This window comes from Idiotropiscis lumnitzeri, chromosome 6, assembly GCF_059441095.1.
Source record: "Idiotropiscis lumnitzeri isolate Australia: NSW breed Sydney's pygmy pipehorse chromosome 6, RoL_Ilum_1.0, whole genome shotgun sequence".
Lineage (NCBI taxonomy): Eukaryota > Metazoa > Chordata > Actinopteri > Syngnathiformes > Syngnathidae > Idiotropiscis > Idiotropiscis lumnitzeri.
This window is the reverse complement of record NC_142396.1, coordinates 13,358,445-13,381,053: the sequence shown is the minus strand read 5'-3', so window position 1 is coordinate 13,381,053 and position 22,609 is coordinate 13,358,445. Positions and strand designations below refer to the sequence as shown.

Here is a 22,609-nt window from a genome sequence, read left to right as displayed (position 1 = left end):
AGACGGGGCATTCAGGTTCATCCTAGCTAGGGATACAACCTTAAAGAATATCTTTCATTTGTCTGTACTGGGAAATAGAGCTTCATCCAAGCGTCTAAACAAGTGTGCAAAGTACAAATGAGTCAGATAGGGTTCGAAGTGCTATTATTTACGTCTACTAAATATTCTGCAGGAATCATAGTTGGCAGTTAGTAAATGATCACATTGCACAAAGGTATGCTGCATGAAGTCCTGGCTCTGGTGCCTTTTGAAAATAACCTACCGATAGTATTACACGTAAGGTTGTTTAAACTAAAACGACAGTACAGTATCTTGTGCACATTCTAGCTCATATTTTGACTGTATATATTAAAAAAAGCTTTCAAGATACTGGTACTTATTTTACGAGAGTTTCTTCCACTCCTACATTCATTGCTAATGCCATTAGTAGTTAAATGGCTCAGTGGTGGTCTCCTTTTCACGCTCACTCTCACAGCAATGAGTGGTGGTTTTCTAGCACAAAGCTCTCCTAGTGTGTCAGCCCTCGAGAGCAGCTGCAGCAGGACGACATCTTTCTAAGAGCCTAGAAACACTCAATCCAAAAGCTTTGAGTGTGGATATCACAAGAAAAAAAATATTTTTTTTGTCATCTATTTCTAAAGAGATTTGAAAGTTGTCATTCATGAATTTTGCGACACACGACACCATTAATGTTCTCTTTTGGGATTTGTCAGCATGGGGCAACCTGGGAAATGTCCTGAAGAGCCAGGGCAAGATGGAGGAGGCAGAACAAGCATATAGAAATGCGCTCTATTACCGCAGCAACATGGCAGACATGCTGTATAACCTGTGAGTATAAATGTGATAATTTTGTGTCTTAGTGTTCTCATTCTCTCATGCAATAAAATCACTTCTTCTATTGATTTGGAAATATTTGTTTATGGTTGTTTGCATCATAAAATATGTTTCAAACAATAGGTGTCACTCTCTAGAGTCTAGCGAGCTGTTTGTACATAAATGTCTAGAGTCTAGACCAGGGATGGGCAAACTTTTTGATTGGCGGGCCACAATGGGTTCTAAAATTTGACAGAGGGGCCTGACCAGGAGCAGATAGATGGAATGTTTTGGTAACCTCACCTCATCGTAGAAAAAAAATGTTTCATTTTAAATGAAAGTGAACAAAAGCCTTACAACAATATATATATATATATATATATATATATATATATATATATATATATATATATATATATATATATATATATATATATATTTTATTTTATTTTTATTTTTATTTTTTTCCAAGTTCGGTGGGCCGTATAAAAACGTTTAACGGCCACATGTGGCCCCCGGGCCGTAGTTTTCCCACGCCTGGTCTAGACGTTCATGTACAAACAGCAGCAATAACACCTCCCACCACCCCAGCCGTAAAAAGATGTATTCCAACCGAAAAGGTGAAATTGATTGTAAAATCTAGGGAATTCTGTGTGTACAACATTAATTATCTTGAGAAACCATCTTTGCCAATTGACTCTGTGTCAGTACGATCAAATGGAGGAGCTCCCCTCTACAAGTTCAATTGATCACAAGTCTAATCCCAGAGGAGGCATCCTCCTATCTCATTATATTCCCAAGGCACTCTATATCTGACAGTTATAAGTGGTGTGCTTGAGCCCGCGGGAATCGCAGAACATCGGCACCCAATAATGACAGAACAGTTACTGTCGTGCTCTGTGGTTTTCTAAGATCTACAGATGAATAACACCTTAATTGTTTGTGCAAATTTGGATACAAATGTGAACAGAGAGTTTACAATTTTGTAACTGTGATGGAACAAATTCTCCCTACCAGGAACACAAATTGTAGGTTGTCTAATATTAACATTTTACATCACTCTCTAAGAACGTTGCAAATATCCTGTTACCAAACAGAAAAACTGAATTTATGGTTTGTTGGGGGAAATGCACTTTCATTTATTTCTTGTGTTAAACTCCCCCTGCACAGGTTTGGATTGGGTTTTGAATTTGTTCCCCTGACCCAAGAATACTGCACATAATCTTTTCAACTTTGAGAGTTCAAGAGTTTGTGTACCATGCTAGTTTTTGAATAACAACTCATCTGAAGACCTGCAGGCATCCTCTTTTTGTCATTAACAGCATGTATTGTTTATCTAAACTCACATTCTTTGAAAACTTTGGGCTTGCTTGCCATTCATTGTCATTTTGATGTTGCAGTGGTTTGCTACTTCAGGAGAGCAACAAGTTCTCAGAGGCCCTTCACTACTATAAGCTGGCCATTGGGAGTCGACCAACTCTGGCCTGTAAGTACGGCTTCTCCCAGTATTGACAATCTCCAGCTCCTGTGGTTGTGGCTGCGCTGTGTCCGGGCAACAGTGAACACAGGCTGTGGTTATGTGAGGCCAGAGCAGAGGAAGAGAAGGCAAAGGGCAGCAGGCCTACAGCTGGTGCTTTCAATTGAACAAGCAAACACATGATGTCATCTATGATTAATTCTGTAAGGAAGTTCTTTTCTGTGCTCGACTTGTTTTGTATTTATTTTCTTCGTAATTTGACTGTTTTCCTGAAATTTGATTTCCCACAAGGTGTTAGGCTCACCTTGTGATGATTACAGATGACTCCCAGTTTTAGAGGAATAAATTAACTCCTCATTGTTCTAGCCATTAGTCAATGATGGATAAACAGGAAGTCTGTTACTTCTGCCCTGATGTAATTAAAGATCTAATCAAGATCGCAGTTGGACTAGAACATTTCAATTCAGTGTGCAATTATCTCGTCCGTTAGCTGATAACAGAGGTAATTAATTATCCAGAGCAGCAGACATATCGAAGGCACAAGAAGAATGGAATTGTCTTTTTTGGTTAACTCCATTACTCACTGCCTATTAACAAAGGAGGGAGGGAGAAAATGTTCCGCTTTTTTTTTTTTTTTTTTTAAATGACTCCCATTTGCTGTTAAAGTAATATTCATTTCTGTCAATAGGCAGCTTTACTTATTTATAATAAAATGTAAATGTTAAAATTTCCTGAAATATAACAATAGATATGGATGTTTGATGAATCATACATCTGTTAAATTGTAACATTTTAAGGACCATGCGCCACATCCAATTAACGTAAATGTCAAACTTGATGGGATTTTCTTTCATTCCACAGTCGTATTCATCTCAAATTGCATATTGATTAATTTATTTGACTATGCTCTAGGTGAAAAAAAACTATAAAATCTCTTTGGACCATTTTCACACTAAGCCACAAGCACAGCAAAGATGATGGTAGTAATATGATTGTTTTTATAAATTCTGAAAATTCAGCAAATGATCGCTTCATTGACCCATTTGAAAAATATTTTTACTGGAAAGACTATGTTCTTTGAGGGAGAATCTAGCGGTGGTCTTAAGACAGTCACATGCTCTCGGGAAATATAAACATGTATTCATATTATTTCAAATACTGTTCTCCCTCGTTAATCCTCAAACACAGAATTGCACTAATTAGCGCCACTTCATTCATCTTATAATGCAAGTATATACATTTTGTGCTTTTTGTTTTTCTATACAGCTGCCTACTTGAATACAGGCATCATCCTAATGAATCAGGGTCGCCTGGATGAGTCCAAGCGCACTTTTCTAACCTGTGCCGACATCCCGGACGAGAACCTGAAGGACCCTCACGCCCACAAGAGCTCGGTCACCAGCTGCCTGTACAATTTGGGGAAGCAGCTCCATGAGCAGGGACAACAAGAGGTGACGCTTTAATACTGCATTTTGCATTTAGACTGACTAACCGCAGTGTTTGGTACACTTGCTCTGTGCTGCGTGACAAATTACGCCTCTGCAGGAAAATAATCCTCACTTTTAAACCGTCACAGAGGTGTTCATTCATAGAAAAATGTTATTCTTATTATTCCGGTTGTGATTTATGGTGGTGTGCTCTTGACTTGTTCCGAGGACAGCCCCCCTCTTCTTGACCCACAAACGTTTTCATAATTCTGCTGAAGGATAAAATTGCACCAATATTAACAATGTTTCTGAGCAACTTTGAAGAGCTTTCTTTATATTTTGTTTACACCTTAATAACTCTGCGGCTGATAAAATGCTCACAATGTGTTCCAATAATAAATCTCCCTTTCTTGTGTGTATTGTACTGCATCGGTGGTGTCTTACTGTTTGGTCCAAACTATAACAATAAGCCCTCTGTGTTGGCCCCCAGCTCATGAATAGCATTCAACTCTGATAATGGAGCCGAGCCTCATTAACATGCATAATATATAAAACATTCAATTTGCTGAAACTATTGGGCACCTAACATTCAGGAATAGATTTTTGTAATTCTTAAGGCGAAGAAAAACAAAGACTTTGCCTTTCAATCAAATGCAAGCAGTAGTTAATATAACCCTTGGGGTCATTTGTTCCGTACATATTTTCTATAATTGCCTTTGCCGTAGGGTACATTTTGAGCAGATAAACCTTCGGCTGTGTTGAAAGACTCCATTTGTTTTCAAACCCCTGAAGACCTGTATAGCTGCGGTTCCAATTCTGCACATTACCACTGTATAGATGCTCTGGTGCTGCTGGTTGAATTGGGAATAAAGCAGGAGTCTGTGCAGATTCCATTTCATCGTCGAGAAAGCGAGATGGCTGAAATCTGACCTCTTGACCACAGCATTAGCTTCAGCAGTAAACTGGTTCCAGATCCTTTGACCATTTAATTTGGGAGGAACTCCGAGGTGAATCGCTGCTCCCATACACAGGATGTGAAACCACACTCCGGTCGTCTTAATAGCCGTGACATTGTAGACAGACCCTTCCTTCCTCCTCAGCTCTGTATCAACCAGCCTCCAAGCAACCCCCCCAATTCCACGCTTGGTATTGACGGCAGGCGACCAAAGTGCCAGTCTAAGGCAAACAACCCACACCTTCTTTTCTTCTGTGTGTGTCATTCATAGGAGGCCCTCTCCATCTTTAAACAAGCAATACAGAAGATGCCAAGGCAATTTGCACCGCAGAGCCTTTACAACATGATGGGTAAGAAAGAGGCGCTTTTTGTTTCAACGCTGAAAGCATCGCAGCTGTTGTTTTTCACTGTGGGGGAAATAACAGTGTGCGGAACCAAGGCTAAGAGGTTATATTAGGGAGGATTTCACTCGGCTATAACTCTTCAAAGGACATTTTTTTGAACAGAAAATTATTATTACAGTGAAGCCTCTAAAGTCGATTCAAGAGCACAAAATTTGGATTTTACCATAGTGGATGGGGGAAATGTACCGTGAGAGTGACACAAAGAAGGAATTGAGTGAACAGATGTCAAGCATGATATCATTCCAGATATCTGCATAATGTGCGAGACCTCAGTATACCTCCTGCTAGAATAGCACCGGTTCTTTGCTAGTCCCATCAGATCAGTGACTGTGGTCATTATAATGGTGACGTAATGAGCTGTGCCCTTGAGCTCCAGTTTGCCCACTCCTGCCGTAGGTAGTGGTGACCAATCTCTTGATTGGAGTCCTGCACTGAGAAAAAAATGAAAAATGTTTTCTCAGTCATTTAGTTTGTATATTGTTGTTACTAATGTGTTTCTTTATCCCATTTGGCATGTTAATCTGGCGAGGATGTTAAGTGACACTGGGGCATATTCGCTTAAGTCATGTTTTTATGTACCTAGCTTGTGCACTTTCAAGGTACTGTAAGTATTCACACCTACGGACCTCTGTCAAACGGAAATTCCCTCACCAGGAAAAAAAACGTATGCATTAAATTTTCGACTACTATATTACGATTGATTCCTCACAAAGGAAATTCCGATATCCAGAACCCGGAAGCTTTAGCGAAGCCCGCAGTAGCGCAAACTCAAGCAGTTCCTCCTCCATACAACGAAAAAACTTTGACCGCTCCACCATAATCAGATCCAAAATGGCGACATGTAAATGACTTCTTTCGCATGAGTTTTACTGAAATCGTGAAGGATTTAAAATTCATTCATTTACATTTCCGAATGTTTATTTGGAGCCATTTCAATTGTGCATCACTAGGAAAATTGAGTGGGTGGTGACCAGCTTGCCCGGCAACCATACGTGTGCGTCGGCCCGCACGCAAGCGGGTCACTTAACGGGTTTCACGAGTCAAATTAAGACAAATTAAAACAAATGATTCAAAATCCAACTCACAGTGCCACTACATTGCGTGTACTTGTTTGCGATTGGGGCTTTCAAACTCCAGGCCTCGCATTAACCTGCGCAAATGCCGCTCGCAGGTGAAAAAAAAATCCCTGGCCCTGAGTAATTTTTCAACAGTTAATATGATCTAATGTCGATGTTCAGCCGTAAGCCTAATACTGAAGGGACACGTTACAGCCAGTGGCCAAAGCCTTTAGAAGCCATGTGTTCTCCCTGAACATCAGCACGAGTTAGACAGTCAATCACCGGCTGTCATTGGCTGCCGGAGAAGCTGAAATGACTCAGAACGTGCAAAATGTTTCTCCCCCACGTCACACTGAACTTACTACAGCTTGTGGAGGGCACAAGAGGAAAGGAAACATTGGAGTGTTGCTCCGACCAGAATGTGTCCATGGGAGGTTCGCCCAAAAAAGTGTGCCGACGTGCGCCTTTTCTGACGTCAGGCCGTATCCTAATGAGCGGTGAAGGTTTGCTAGTGTTTGCGCGTGTATGGAATGTTGATATTTCATCATGGGTCGTTCAAGGTTGACTGTTTGCGACCTTGGATTATATTTCTATTGGTTTTTGTGAGGAAAATTAATTTCTTAATTTCAGGAACCAGGTCTGATAACATGCTGGAAAATATTACGTCAATGTGGTAAATTTATAAGATGATCTAGTACGTCTTTATACGAAACGATCGTAACAGCCATGAATCCTACTGGCTAAGAACCGTTTATCTGTTTACATTGGTTTTCGTTTCCTCAAATATGCAATGGAAGTGTGTAAGTACTTTAAACTACTTTGAAGAAGTACATGCTTGGTTATTTTATTCTGTTATATACACACAGTGGTACGTTTCGAAAAGTGCTGAGGAGAAGTTGAATGATTTCAACTGCAGCAGCAGATCGTCTTGTTAGCCGACAGCTGTAGAGCAGATGCTGCAGGCTCCCCTGTTCACTCTCCCTTTTTTTCTCTCTCTTCCTCCTAAATCATAAGCCAACTCTTCAAGGTCTGCGAGCCAGACTTGGTAGTGCCCCTGTTTCACTTATTTGTTGGTGACATGCAATTTAGATCGAGCTACTGAGAATGTCAAAATGTCAATGAACGCTCAATTTGCCATGAAGCAGCATTTTTGTAACAAGGTCTTCAACCATTTCATTTTCTGGGGAATACGTTTGTGCCCCCCACCCCTCATCCCCCCAGAGCTGAATCCATACAAATGGCACACCTGCTCAGAACTATTCTCATATTCACTCTCTTTGCTGCCTTCATGCTATTTGTCAGTTTCCAATGAGCAGACCTTTTCATCACATGCACTGTGCTGGGCCTATTCCAATATCTTCTGGTGAACTGAGGAATTTTCCACTCCAGGGCTGGTTCGGGTTTTGGATTCAGTGTCACATCTTGGTGAACACTAATAGTTCTACTGCATGGAATGTTGGAAATATTCAAGCGATATAGTGGATGGAAAGGAAGGGTGGATGTTATAGCTTAGATGGGTTTACTTAGTTTTAATACTTATGATGCTGTCATTATTTAATGGATCAGTTTCATTTCAAAATTTTAAACACTATATATCCAGTACTGAAAAAAATATTAGGGTGCCAAAGGATTTTTTGTTTATCATTAAGGCCTATCAAAGCGACCCTTGTGGGGATAAGCAAATGTGGCTTTAAACTGTAGCGATGCTTTTTGGTTTGTTTTTACATACAGTTCACATATACCTGCTCGTCTAATATGGAGTGAAAGAAAAACAAAAAAGACAAATCCAAAAACTGTTATACAAAAACAGTCCAGGGTGCAACGGATACGTCTCCGACCCAGTCAAAACGGTGGCACTACTGTCTGTTAAGCAATTATTACTAACTGCCAAATAAATGGGGAAGCAGACATAGCCGTGTCTTGTGTAGAAGCAGCTTCCATATTGATACATAACAAATTCCATTGATTTCTATCTTTATCATGTGATCAATTATTCCTTGGCTCAGAACACAGAGCACTGTGGAAGTACTTGAGGATAAATCTGCTTTGCACTAAAACACATTTTATTTAATAATGTTTATAACACAAGCAAAAAAAAAAAAAAACACAGACACCCCAATTGTGACAGCTAGTTCAAGAAGTGTGTGTTAATGTGTGTGCGTGTGTCACCTGTTGCTTATCATCCCTTCTTATCAGTGCAAGGATTAGCCGTAATCTCTGCAGAATTAAAGTGTCCCTCCAATTCCAGTTGTTTGACAGAGGGTAAAAACTGAGCAGCTGCATATGCAAACCATGTCAAAAGCTCAAGTGAAGTGTTAACACCTGGGATACGCAAAGCCTGCTTCCTGAATGCATTCTGATCTGCGTTGTGGAGAATTGCCATGCAATGTTGTCAAATTCTTGCAATAACACAGGCGTCACCTGATGGCTTTGGTCGAGCTGTCATTGTTTTTCCAGGTGTGAGCCGGCTGAGGGTCAGATGCGGTGGTGTCAAATGATGTCTGATGCATGAGGCAGGGTGAGATAGTGCTTAACGTACACTCTTCAAATCGCACACTGCGGTGTGTTCTTGCTCAAACATTTAATAGATGAGGCTGGGTATGAATGCAGAATTTTACATAAAGGTTTCAATTTTGCTGGCTCAATTGTGCCAGATCCCATCTCTCGGGATCAGAGGTTGGTTTTCTGTCCTGGAAATCTAGAGCAGCACAGGCGGCAGATGTGTGATTTCTTAACCTTTGACAGCTTGAACCCTGACCTGATCCCTCCCTTTGCTCTCATAGGAGAGGCCTATATGAGACTAAACAAACTGACTGAAGCTGAACACTGGTACCGAGAGTCCCTGCGAGCCAAACCGGACCACATTCCTGCACATCTCACCTATGGAAAACTGCTGGCTACGACAGTAAGCCTTCTCCCGCCACTCTTTTGTTTGGCCTTTAAAGCCATGATTATGTTACTTATGATGGAAATCATGACAAATTGTGCCTCTCATGAGTAAAGTCATAGACAAAAATAACTGAACACAATACACACAGGGGGGTTCTGCTGATGTTTTTGCTACACCTTACTAGATAAATATTTCCCTAGACTGGAATTCATTTCAAAACCTTTCACTACCTTCTACATCTGCTGCTATTATGTATCTGCCCCGATGATACATAATTAAATACATTTAGATATTGTCACGGCGTTATCATTTGGTACAGTCTAATTCATGAAATAATTAAGGATTTCGCAATTTATCCTTCAGAATTTTTTCTTTTTATTTTTTTTTAAACGTGAGTCAATTACAGTCTCCTTTCCGTCCCTTTTAGCTCACATTTTATCAATGAGATTTTATTTATTCATATATATATATATATATATATATATATATATATATATATATATATATATATACACACACACACACACACCCCCACCCCCAAACCCCCCCCACACACACACACTCTGTTGAATATCTAAGCGGAAGATTGGAAGCTGCTGTAGCTGCAAAGTTAAAACCAACACCATATTTTCTTCCTTTCTTACACTTTCTGTTCTTGTGATCACCCAGTAATTCCAGTGTATAAAAGTCTCTGGAAAAGAAAATCTACCCAGGCATTTAACAGTAGGAACAAATTGAATTTTTAGTGTCACTGTCTCAGTTTGAAGCTGTTTTCTGAACACTCCGGTATCCAAGGAGATGGTTACGTGGTGAGTTGATCAATTTCCAGTTTTCGCAATGACAGAGGCGTTGTCAAACTAGGGGTGTAGTTCAAGCAGAAAAAGGACAGTCACAACAAAGATAAATGCATTTGACGAAGGTCAGTACAACTTTTTTCGTCACCCCCATGCCCCTCTCCACAATCGAGGCCTCTAATGAATGGACATAATTGTGTACTAAAGCCCAGTACGATGGCATCTGGATTGCTTCTGGAGAACTAAACACCTACTGACTCTATCACTTCTTACTTCCCTTATACAAACAATGTCATCCATGATTTAATGTCTTTCTATATGAATTTTTTGAAACGGGTCTCTTTGCAAGGATAATCTGAAACCAATCCTGATTCTTTATTGTGGGTCCTACTCACATTTCAAGTCTGTTTAATTTTTTTTCTTCTTTTCCATACATTCATTCATTTTCTCACTGCTTTTGTATTCAGTGCCACGGATGAGCTGGAGCCTCTCCCAGCACACCAGCAGACTAAACCCAAATTGGTCGCCAGTCATACAAACCATTCACACCCGCGCTCACTAGGCAGGAATTGATCTGATGCTCGCAGTCGTGGTTACTACTACGCTACCACTGACCCAAATTTGTTCCATCTCTAACCAAACTGATGGCCAGATGTCAGAATTATTCTCATCTTAAATAAAAGTCACTTGTTAAGATGGCATAAAGTGCTCTCTGTGCAAGAGCTCTTCATCATAAATCATGGGAACCCAAGTTGTTTTCCTAAGCACAGTCTCTGGGAATAAAACAGAAGAGTGTTATGGTTTGGTGAAGTTTACTCTGGGAAGGCGCTCAGTTATCCGTGACGACAATTGCATTTTATTTAAGAGACTGCTACTGATTTTAACTGAAAGTTATAACCTTAAGGGATACATCTGTGCAGAATTTGACAAAGATGGATGGAAAATGAGCTTTGAGCACATGTGATTGTATTAGCCAATGCCAGCACAGAAGGGAAGTTAATTATTTGGACTTGACCAATGTGACACGTGTATTCTTAATCAAACATCTAAGAGTCTTTGTACTTATGAGACGGATTCAGCGTGGGTAAGGGATATAAGATCAGCCTGGTCATCTGTCATCGCCCACTTGCACACTCTCCTACGGCAAAATTACTGACTATGGGAATGCTCCAAATCCACTCAAGGTGGTTGATGTGCAGCGTGGCGATTCTGAGAGATTAAACTTGGCAGCGGGATCATTAAGGGTTGAGGGAATGGAGGACAGGGTGTGCAGAGCTGGTAGCTGAGGCACGCCAGCGATTGAATTGGAGTTTATTGCTTGTTGGGGAGGAAGAGGGTGATGTAATCTAATCATTATATTATTACCCGCCTGGTTGTGCTCACCATTCCACACCTCCACCATTGGGATTAGAATGTCAGAATGTTGGCACAAATGGTTGCTAACAGAATTGTTATTGTGTATGTACTGTCATTTTCAACCGTTAATAAAAAGTCAGGCTTCATCCAATGAGTCCCGAGGCTGTTTGTGTGACATTATCCAGAGATTTGAGGTGTGAGGCACGCACTAATAAGGCCGGCATTTGTGCCAGAACCAAAATGAACACAAGAAGCGCTCTGGAACGAGAGCTACATACTGCTAATTGAAAGGAGAAACATGCCATCCATTGTCCTATTGGCTGCATCGTCATGGTTGAATGCTGAACTTTATTCTGTTAGTTTTGTGGAACCGATGACCAAGATTGTCACTCCAAGTTTACATCCATCATGATCAAGGAAATAAACTGGTAACCAACAAATGCATTGACAAACAAACAATCGCTCTATGAAAATTTTAGTGCTGTCAAGCGATTCAATTTTTTAATAAATTAATTGCAAAAAAATCTGTAATTAATTGTGATTTATCACATTTTCAACTACTATTTTTTGTGAAGCTTGTGACAGGTATTTACGTGAATAATTGCTTGTAAAGTCAGGTAAAATCATCAAAAATAAAAGACTGTTCAAATAGCTTTCTTTGATCCTTGAATATGATTTAAACGGTGTCATCTTTACAAACAGTTCTCAAAAACACACACATACATATATATATATATATTATATATATATATATATATATATATTTTTTTTTTTTTTTTAATTACCTGACATTTTTTGACAGTAGTTTTCTTTAGAGTCAGTCTGTAGGAGAAAGACTGCCGCCGACACGTTAGGTAAATGACATTTTAAAAAACTGTCTGAGATAAAACAACTGACAAGTTTAATTATGAATAAGAGATAGAAAGAACTTTATGCTTTATTCAGTCAATATTCATGGACGCTGATATTTTTTTATCTGTCTGATACAGTTTCGACAGACTACGTTTGTTTTTTTGTCTGTAACTAGTTACATCTGATAAATTATATCAAGGCGTGTTGTGAATTACATCTTCCATCCACTCTCAACTCCCATTTATGTGAGTGAGCTTTATTCTGAGTTTGAGCAAATACACGCACACATGCCTCAGTTATTATAAAATCATCAGCCTGTCAAACGTCAGAATGAAACTACACAGAGATGACCGTTTTCCAATTGGAATGTAAGTTGACTCCCAGGCATAGCCGTATTTACAATACAGTATACCTCACACTGGATTGCGTTTCCACAGCATCAGAGGAAACTTGCCACACTTGTATATTTTTATATTAGAAAATGAATTCACTAAAAACCGTACTGGCATTATTAGAAGAGTCTGCTGGTTGGATGGTGTCAAAATAAAGTCCTTTATCATCTTGTGAATGCATTATTCATGTCAGGCTTATTGTCCTTTTAAGCAACAGCTTTCTAATTATGGCTGCCTTGTTAATACTCAAACGGGTTCTTATAGATGGCCGCTGTTTGTGGTTTGTTTGATCAGATGTCATCTGGTGCCTAAGTTGAAGCGGTTCACGTCGCAGCCGGCACTTCTATTGGCCAGCTGCTCTGCTTTCTTAGCTTTGATGGACAATTCAAAGTCACCAGGGTCTTTTTTTGTGGGTTTGTTTTTAATTGTGAATTGGTTTTGATTTGTATTGGCTTGACTACAGCACACATATGCACATACCAGGCACATTGGAGAGGGAATCCACTATCTCACTAATTATATAAATAGCCATCAGTCTTTGGCTGTTTATTTTTGAGTGCGAAGACGAGTTCCGAGTCGCTGATGGTGTAGTGGTACACTCGCCTGACTAGTGTGAGGGCAGCGTGGGATTGCCGCACATAGAAGCTAACGTCCACACCAGCAGTTTGTGGTTACATTCCACAAGTGTTATTTGCACTGATCAATGATGAGTCTTTGCCCCGTTTGATGGGCTGCATCAAGCGTGACCGCACATACTGTATGTTGACACATGACACATGAGCTTGGAAAAACAGCAAGGGTGAATGCGATTTTATTCATATTTATTGTTAAAGTGAGGTTGCGGTTTAGGGAGACACATTGGCATTACGCAAATACATTTAGACTGTTATGCTGAGTGCCGTGTTATCGGAGTGAATAGTTTCATGAGGGAATTGAAACAGTAATGACACTGTGGTTAATGCGTCTCAGGGGCAGAAATCAGAAGCAGAGAGGTACTTCTTGAAGGCCATCCAACTGGATCCCACAAAGGGCAACTGTTACATGCATTATGGTAAGTCGCAATTTGTTTTCTCAACTTCATTTGGCATATCTTGAGCCCAGCCTTATATCCTCATGCAGTATTTTATTATTAGTCTATTTAGGCAGGAAGTCAGCATGTTAGCAGACACAATCCATTTAAACTCGGCCATCTTAATTTTACTGTAATGATTTTCAAGCAGTAAGGGACTTAAAACGTATATACTGGCAATGTTTGCATGGATATATTTATTTTGATTAAAAGGCTGATTGGAATTAAAATGCTTTATGTACTCACCCCATATGGAATATTCGGACCCAATCAAGCCCGTTCGGATTTAGATTTTATTCCGAACAAGTGGGGTGTTTTATGCCGGGTGATAATCCAATTGGAGCACATGAAAGCACTTATTCTGAACTTTCATAACTTTACCGTGCATGCATGTGAGATCAGTATACGCGTTTCTGTTATCCCCAGAAGCTAGTAGATGCAGAGTGAACGAAAGACAAATGAAATGGACCGAGCGATGTTTTGTTGACGCGGAAGTCGCTACACCTTCTTCTACTACTATTTCCAGAATATTTAGTCATTCTATTCTGGTCAAAATAATTTATTCTGATCGAAAGTGTGATGCAAGAACAAGTGAAATGACGTAAAGAAAATATAAATGTAGCCAAAATGATGTTTCACACAAGATGTCTTCAAAACATTAGGCTTTATTATTGTTTACATAGATTATAAATAATTGATATATACATTTATTTAACTTTTGTCTGAAGACACCACCCATAAAGAAAACATTTTAGCAAGTTTGGAGTAGTTAAACCTACCTCGTCATCAACCTATCGTATTTGTTAGTCTGTTGACCTCTTTTCCGGTTATTGCAATGTGACGTTCCTCATATAGCGGATTAAGATATTAGACGCAAGTCTTACAGTATTGCAAAGTCTTATGATGATCTTTGGAGTGTGCAAGTCCGTGACTCTAAATTCTTTGCAATTTCGGAGGGGCCTCTTAGACTTGATATGCTCAATCTTGGTATTATATATGAAGTATTTGTCTTGTGTGAATGTGAATATCTTTGAGTTCTCCACTCTTTTAAGATAAATTCTCACTCCACTGGGTGTTTATGCATCCTTGTAGAGTATTTTGGGGAAACCAAAGTTACCCCCAAATCCTCCCTCAAACAAGGTGGACTATGTCAAAATTTAGTTCTCTTCAGTATCTCCTCACCGTACATATTCTCTTTATTAACCCGACCAGTTGAAACGTAGGAATGTCCAAATAATTATTGATCTTCCTTTAGAAAGTTAATGTTCTTCCGCCTTGGGTGCTCCTCTGTCAGTTCCAAATCTTTCACTAGTCCTCCTCTGCATTCTAACAGTGCCGTTCTCTGTTGGGCTCCCAGGTCAGTTTTTGTTGGAAGAGTCACGGCTGCTGGAAGCGGCAGAGATGGCACAGAAGGCGGCGCAGCTCGACAGCGGGGAGTTTGACGTGGTCTTCAGTGCTGCTCACATGCTCAGGTAGATTTGGGATTGGAATTCTTCAGTTTGTGGTATCTCTACTGTAAACTCCATTCCTTCGGTTGAAAGGGATTGCAGTTTGTAAAAGAGGGATGTGTGCCATGTCTGCATGGTTTCTCCTTAGCCAGAACGATTGACTTGGCTGCACTTTATAATCCTCTTCTGTGGTTGCAGTGCCAGCTGAGCTCAGTGCGCTTTTCAGCTGTATATTTTCATACGTGCTTTCTCACTTTTCCCTGCCACTCATGCTTTGCGGGAGCTGGCTTCCACTTTCAAATCAAAGTGCGTCGTTCTGCTGTGGGACCTGAAAAATGAAGTGTTAGTAGCCTACCAGCTCTCTGCTGTTTTTCTAAATGCAAGCCATTAAGTGGAATTTGGTGAAATTAAAAGTTATATATATTGCGCAAAATATACAGAAATGGTTGTATTGTGCTGGTCATGTGCGTATGGGTGGAACTTTTTCAATACTCAATGTTTGGCATATATTGAACGGAAATTGGCAGACAAAGGAACGACACTGGAAATTGCAGCAAAGCAGTAAAATTTCCTGGAGAAGTCTTACATTCACCACCACTGCTGAGTGCCACCCTTGCTGTTCTGACTGTGATGGTTGTTTTCAAAGATGAGTCTTTTTCAGTGTGAAGATGGGGTGAGAGCATTTTTTTAACTTCCACCATTAGAATTTATTTAAAAAGTCCCCAAAACACAGTTATCCTGTTTATTTTGTTAAATGTATGTAGATTGTTCACACCAAACTGTTGTTAACAATAGTTTATTGGTTTCAATAAAAAATGTACTTCTTCTAATGTAGTGAAATGCTGTTCAATTGTTGTAGACGTTCGTGGCCTACTACAGCGGGTGCAAGCCATGCAGAATCTATTCCCGTGTCTCATTTCAGGCCGTAATGTAAATGCATCACGCATAACGCAGCCTTCTTCTTGCAGCAGACTACAACTAGAAGGGTGCGTTGGTGTTGCTCTCGACTTTACCTTTAATGCTTAACGCTATCTATTTTCCGTTTCCTTCATCCTTATTCATAAAATAATTGTTCTGCGTCCTGTCAGACATTGTCCTTTTAAAGCGCTTCCGTACTTGCATTTCACCAGATTGGCCCAGCTCTCTCTCTCTCTCTCTCGCCCCCCTGGGACGGGATGCCCATCTCTGGTAGTTTATGTTGTTCCATACATTGCCCAAGTGCAAATGGATAACTCATACTTGCATATCTTGTTGTTACCTCAGCTGTGAACAGTTCAATTTTGGTTTGAAGGCATTTTTGCATCGTAAAAGCCATCTCAGTCAGACTAAGCCAAAAACTGGATTTGCTTCGGTGACGTAAAAATACAGAGAGACCGACTACACTACTAGAGAGTAGTCTTAAGAAATGATCAGTCTTCGCTCTTCCTGTTTGGCCTGATGCCTGACTCGTCCACAGCTCGCGCTCTTTGTGTTTGTGTTGGGTGTAGAAGGACAAGGTGAAACTCTTACATGTGCAAAGGTCTTTTATTGCACCCGAGGGTGCTTCTGATCATTTTGCTATCAACCTAATAATTGCATGCTTTCTCCTTTAAAGAAGTTATGAGACCCGTTTTGCACGTCCCTCTTCTAAATTGACTCTAGTTGGCGGTGTCAGATTTAAACAGTAGGCTGTTTAATGCTTAAAGGCCATTTTGTGTGTCAATGATGTGATATTAAACAGTGCACTAAATAATCCTAGCCAAGGGAAAAACTAGTATACACTTGCAATGCTCATATTATGATTTGCCATTCTTCAGTCCATATGTTCTCCGCCTTGTCAAATAGCATATCTGAACGTTAACGAGCATGTCATGATGTTAGGTATGCCAATTTGTGCTTCTTTTGCTTGGTCTTAGTTCCTGCATAAAATTCAGAATGGTTAAATGCTAATGCTAATCTACTGTATGTGCAAGTAGCCTTCCTTTTAAAAACAAATATGGTATGATTGTGGTTTTCATCCAAATGCCATTTCAATCAATCATTAACATTACCATGTTTGAAGTAATAGTCTTTGTTCTGTGTTTTGCTCATGACTTGGGGAGTTAAATAGTCTGCAAAACAACATGTCCAAATGAATTAGTTATTCAGCAGTTCATTTGTCTCTTTGTCTTCTCATGTGTTACTTCAGGTTTAAATTATGTACTTGTTTGTATGTTTGGTAACCGCTGTCTCATACATGCCTGTGTTCGCTTCAGCTTGGCAGCCTTAGAAGGTTCCTGAGCACCTTCAGTCATGTCTTGGTAGCGTTCCAGTCAACTAATGCCAAACAGAGTGATGGGTCAAAGGGAAATCATCTTTTTTAAAAATCTGTTTCTCAATAATGGTAAACAAACATATGGTTGTGGTTAGATGCAAAACTAACTCGTTTATAACAATCCAGCGTATCTGCCAGCTTGCATCGAGATTGCTCTTTCGTGGACATTCTTTTTGATGATAAACAAAAAGTGGTGGCATGTTGCGGTATATCAAAAGTTGGCTGTGGTAAAGCAACATTAGCAGACCTTATCTGACTTTGTAAATCTACAGCACGCTTACTGTTGTCATTGTTTGCATACTTAAAAAAAAATATGCGACACATCTGTGGGAACAGTTTGTTTTTGAAGGCCTTATTTTGTTGCAGAATGCTCTAGCACACAAAACAAAGTAGCCTTGGATGAGTTTGGTGTGGTAGAACTTGGGAGCTAATCCCTAAGCCTGATCTTAGCATTGACCTTCAGGTTAAATCAGCAAACATTTGTTGGTTTTCACTACCTTTAAGGTATTTTTGACCAGATGTCCTTCTCCTTCATTCAAATATTTTAAAAGGACTTATTTTGCGTCACTGTAATTTATTACTTTGGAGGTTATTCTTTTCTTTTTGATTGTTCAATGCCTTTTTACCTGAAACTTTAAATAATTGACCACAACAGCCTCAATGAAAGATGGCCTTCTTTGATCACCAGAGAAAAAGGGGCTCCGCCAGCAGCTACGACCGCCCCGCTGTCCTTGACTTTGTCAGAAATAGCCCATTTAAATGGAGCAATTGTTACCATCAGTGAAAATCAGGCTGTTGGGTTTGGTGATGTGTGCTTTAGCAGACTTTCAGCAACAAGATAAACGGTGTTAACAGTGACGACGGAACATCAGACATCAGCAGATAACAAGAAAGTTCAAAAGTTTAAAATGAAAAAGATTAATTTGCAATGTTAGCAGCACTGGTTCCACTAGTAGCTATAAACAGGAATGAGTGGTAAATACAGAATCAACCTCACATTGCTGTGAGTCCTGACCTCAAGACACAATTAACAAAAAAGTGCTTGCACTGTACTATTCAGATAAGACGTTATCGAGACAAGTATAGAAAGATGCTATCAAATGAAAAACATTCAGACCCCAGTCTAAACCGTAAACACAACAGGTTGAAGCCCTACTCTTTCTATGTTGGTAATAAAGATGAGGAATGACTGCTTCTTTCTGTTTTCTCTTTTTAGACAAGCCAGCCTGAATGTAGCAGCTGAGAAGTATTACGGACAAGCAGCAAGCCTGAGACCCGACGTAAGTACAGACTATAGCTAACCATTATCATTACCATTCCAGCTGGTGGACGCTGGGTTATCACAGACGGGGTGTCTGTTCAGTAATCTCCACCATATTCCTGGCCAATGTGCCTTCATTATCAGTGAATCTCTGCGAAATCTAACATGGCCACTGTTAGCAAGCATTAAAAAAATGTGTGACTAATACCCAGTCCACGGTGGGATGAAACCATGAGTAAAATAAACCAGTACTAGATCACTGATTCTAAAATCCAATATGTCATGAATAAAACTGGTCTGTGAGTGTAAAGAAGACAAAGATGATAACGTTGACAAAATTACAAGTCTACCTGTCTTCTTAACCCTTCATTCGGCCATGTACCTGTCCGTCTTCATCTGTTGTTTCAAGAATTACTCTCAGGGCACCGGTGTTTTGTATTAACAATAAATGTCTCCAGGCTTAGAGAGCACAATTCACTCCATTTAAAGACTTGCCATTCCCTCTAGCGAAGCAAGGTACGGTAAGTTGGATCGGATGTGTGCTTTGCTTGGCTCGTCATCTTCCTTTGAAGTGCCCTATCTTATCATGGTATTCTTTACCGTAATCGCTACCTGCACTCTTTGAGCCAATGATTTCCCAACTGAATTTCACATTCAGTCTTAAGATGAACACATGCTGTTCTATGGAGCCGGCTAGTGTGCTTCACATCTGGCTCTGCCTTTGCTGCTATATGACAGTTTTGGGGGGAGGATTGGGAGGCGGAGTGGTTGCAGAGCTGCAGGAAATGAGGAGAAAAAAAAACGAAGGCTTTTGACGAGGGACATTTGCGGAGTACCGCATGTGCTGCTACAGGGCTAGGGAAAAATGCAGGAGTATGGATATAAATCAAAGACGTCTTAGCTTTATGAATGAAACAGAGCGTGGAAGATTTTTGGTTGAGCTTCGCCGAAAGGTTTTACCGGTGAGATGAGGAGGGAATTTAACTTGGGACTTGACATGCTCTCCAAGACATTTTTTTTAGTTATCCTTGGTTGGGAGGTGCTGTGGGGGATGGGCGTAATCTCTACTGACTGCTTCATGTGTGACTTCATCATTTTCTTGGCATCTACAAAGAAATTGATTGATAGTTTTTGACAGGATTGTGACAAATTAATGATGATGGCTGGAATTGCGGATTTTTATTTATTTTGTTGAACATGACATGATACTGGCTACAGTCACGTTTTTAGGATGCCATCTACGCAGGCAGTTATGATCACCAACACACTATCCTTACGTGAAAAATAAGAATTGGACAAAAAAACAAGTCAACGTTTCGGCAACTTCATTAACTCATTTACTCCCATTGACGGATAAAGACGTCGAAGATCCTTTTATTTTTTACACGGCTGGTAGTGAATGAGTTAAAAATCAACTCAAAATTCAATGGCGTTTCCATACTTGAGATGTTGATGTTCAATTTGATTGGACACGTAACACCTATCAAAAGAAGGTTTTGCGCCCACTGGCGTGCACCGCTTCCATTTACATGGCTGTCAATTGAGAGGAGCTAGTTTACAAAAGCAAACGTTGCCAACCTGGTGATTTTACGAAATTATATCGAAAAGCGACTTGCGAGTGTAAGTCCCGCTCGGAAACAAATAACATGAGAATTTTCACATTGATTTCCGTATAACGAGAAAGGAGCCAAACATGGAGTCAATTGCGCTAAAGATTGCCAAAGACATGCTCCACGTTTATACATTCCAAAAGCTGTGATGATTGTCATGTTGGAAATCTCGTCTGTTGTTGTCTTTTAGTATCCTGCAGCCTTGATGAACTTGGGAGCCATCCTACACCTCAACGGCAAACTTCAAGAAGCTGAAGCTAATTACCTCCGAGCGCTGCGCCTCAAACCAGATGACAACATCACCCAGTCCAACTTACGTAAACTGTGGAACATCATGGAGAAACAAGGCCTGAAGACCACGAGCCCTTAAGCTCCTGTTGCCTGCCGCCTTGGCGCATCGAAGACACTCATGCTCATCTTGTTGACGTGGAAGAGACTCAGGGAGGACGTTTGCAAATGCTGAGAGGTGTTGATGGTGCCTCAGTGCCCTTGTCATGGCTCCTGCACAACATTTGACAGAAATGTTGTCCTACGTTTGTGAGACCTCTTGAAATTAAGGTGGGAACGTAGGCAGTCAATTTGAAGGAGTGAGATGAAGAATTAATCAAATGATCCGTCAATAAGACCATACGGCATTGAGAATGCCACCCATAACATCCCTAGTTAATAATTACATTTGAAAACATTATGAAGAAAAATAGTAGCTGGGATATTTGAGACTTGAAAAGGGAATTAATTTATTCGCTCTTGCAGCACAACAAAAACCTTCTGAGTTAAGGGAAGTATATTTGGTGCCAATAACAGTTTACAGACTTGGCATGAAAATGTAAGAGAGAAAGACCTGTGATATTTATTAAGCCTTCTGATAAAAGCATTGAGACTTTTTTTTCAGCAGCGCAAAGTGCCACCTCAGCACTGCTGCAGGAATGAAGTCTTTGTGGGACAAGTAGGAAGCTATAAATGGAAAAATAGATTACCTTCCTATGGAAGTTGTAAACAATTTAAAGACCGGTATGGGATTGTGGGCGTCACCACTTCCCATACATGTCAGAAGCTTTTATTTAACGCGTAAATGAGTGAAGGAGTTATTCTAGCCAAATACAAACGCTATAAATAGCCATGCTGACCTTTTTTAACATTAAAGGATGCAAAGACTGAAGACATGTTTTCATCCCCGTCTTTGTGTTGCACTAAACTAATTTGATGTGTTTGTATAAAATGAATCCTAATATATACCCAAATTGTCTATTTTAAAGTGAAAATCTTACAAGAAAAAAATTAGCCCGGCAAAGAGTGAGCTTTGTTACTTTGCCTCACTGTTTTGTATCTCATTGTGTCACACTTTCGGTGTTAATCTCAACGTGTCGATGTTGTACATTTTGTGTAATTAACATCTGTCTTCTGTTGTCAGCATAAATTTGGTGAAAACGCAGCTTCTTCAGATGAAGTTGTCCGAAATTGGTGATGTTTACGAGTTAAATATGTTACTAATAATAGACACCTTTTCTACTGCATCCGACCAGGTGGTTTAGGGCAATTTGTTTTCCGATTTCGAAAAAAGAACTTCAGTCAGAACAAGACAACAATAACGAGTGTTTATTGTGTTCTTGCCATGTTGGCCACAGTCAGGAGACGTAATTTATTCCACCTCAAGCCAAATAGGTACTGTGCAGTGGAAAGTGGCTGTTACGTTATAAGTTATTGTGTTGTGTTACCATAGCAACAGAACCAGCTGGCACTGTGTTTTACATGCTTAACGAAGAAAGTGTTGCTCTGTTTTCTTACGTGGATTTAGTATCCAAACCCAAGTGTGATACGCGGTGCAGTTTGGAATGTGGTTCTCTGAATATCTGTGTCCTGTCTTTTTTGGTGATTAATCAGAGCTGTCATACATTTCCAATCTCATTCCGTACAGGCTTCACACCCTCTGTGGTCACCACACGTTTCGTTGTTATGTACAGTGTTTTTGAGCAAACTCTGCTAATTGCGTGAGTCGTGTCCCACTCTGTGTCTCAGCTCAGGGATCTCAAGCGGTGTATTATTGCAGAAACAATTCTTCACAGAGCTAAATTATAGATTTATTTTTGAACGTTGTTGTATATATTATTGAGATTTGTAACCCTTTTCTCCTTTTTCTTAAAAAAAAATGTGTCAGAACACAACTTTTCCCTGATGTTGCTTTTTTTTTCACTCTAATAAATTTATGCTATTATGCGTTTGAATGGATTTGTTTGTTTTGTCTTGGTCCGACTTGATCCAAGCCTTTTTGTAATTAGGTGACATTTCACATCCACTTTCTTGTATTTTTATGTCAAAATGAATCGGGTAGTCTTGCAATCTGTGCCGCAGCTTTTACACGGCATTTAAGGCTGCCTCCACATCAAATTTGTTAAAGCGTGTCATAAAAAGAACAGTAATGATCTCTTCTGCTTTGATCTTCGAGCATCAAAGAAGACATGTAAACATTTCCTTATGTGGCGGGTAGCGCATGTCCACATATGGCGTACAGT

General features: G+C 39.9%; 1 protein-coding gene across 1 annotated transcript in view; it reads left to right on the top strand.

Moving 5' to 3' along the window:
* Window positions 1-22,311, top strand: part of tmtc2b (transmembrane O-mannosyltransferase targeting cadherins 2b) — a 74,621-nt gene extending 52,310 nt beyond the window's left edge. Inside the window, exons 4-12 of the mRNA XM_088299072.1 lie at window positions 714-828; window positions 2,214-2,299; window positions 3,557-3,741; window positions 4,944-5,022; window positions 8,918-9,039; window positions 13,388-13,469; window positions 14,845-14,959; window positions 18,445-18,508; window positions 20,290-22,311. Of these exons, the coding sequence (XP_088155198.1) occupies window positions 714-828; window positions 2,214-2,299; window positions 3,557-3,741; window positions 4,944-5,022; window positions 8,918-9,039; window positions 13,388-13,469; window positions 14,845-14,959; window positions 18,445-18,508; window positions 20,290-20,469 (1,028 nt within the window). The 3' untranslated portion in view covers window positions 20,470-22,311. The remainder of the gene's footprint in view (window positions 1-713; window positions 829-2,213; window positions 2,300-3,556; window positions 3,742-4,943; window positions 5,023-8,917; window positions 9,040-13,387; window positions 13,470-14,844; window positions 14,960-18,444; window positions 18,509-20,289) is intronic.
* The last annotated feature ends 298 nt before the right edge of the window (window positions 22,312-22,609 follow it).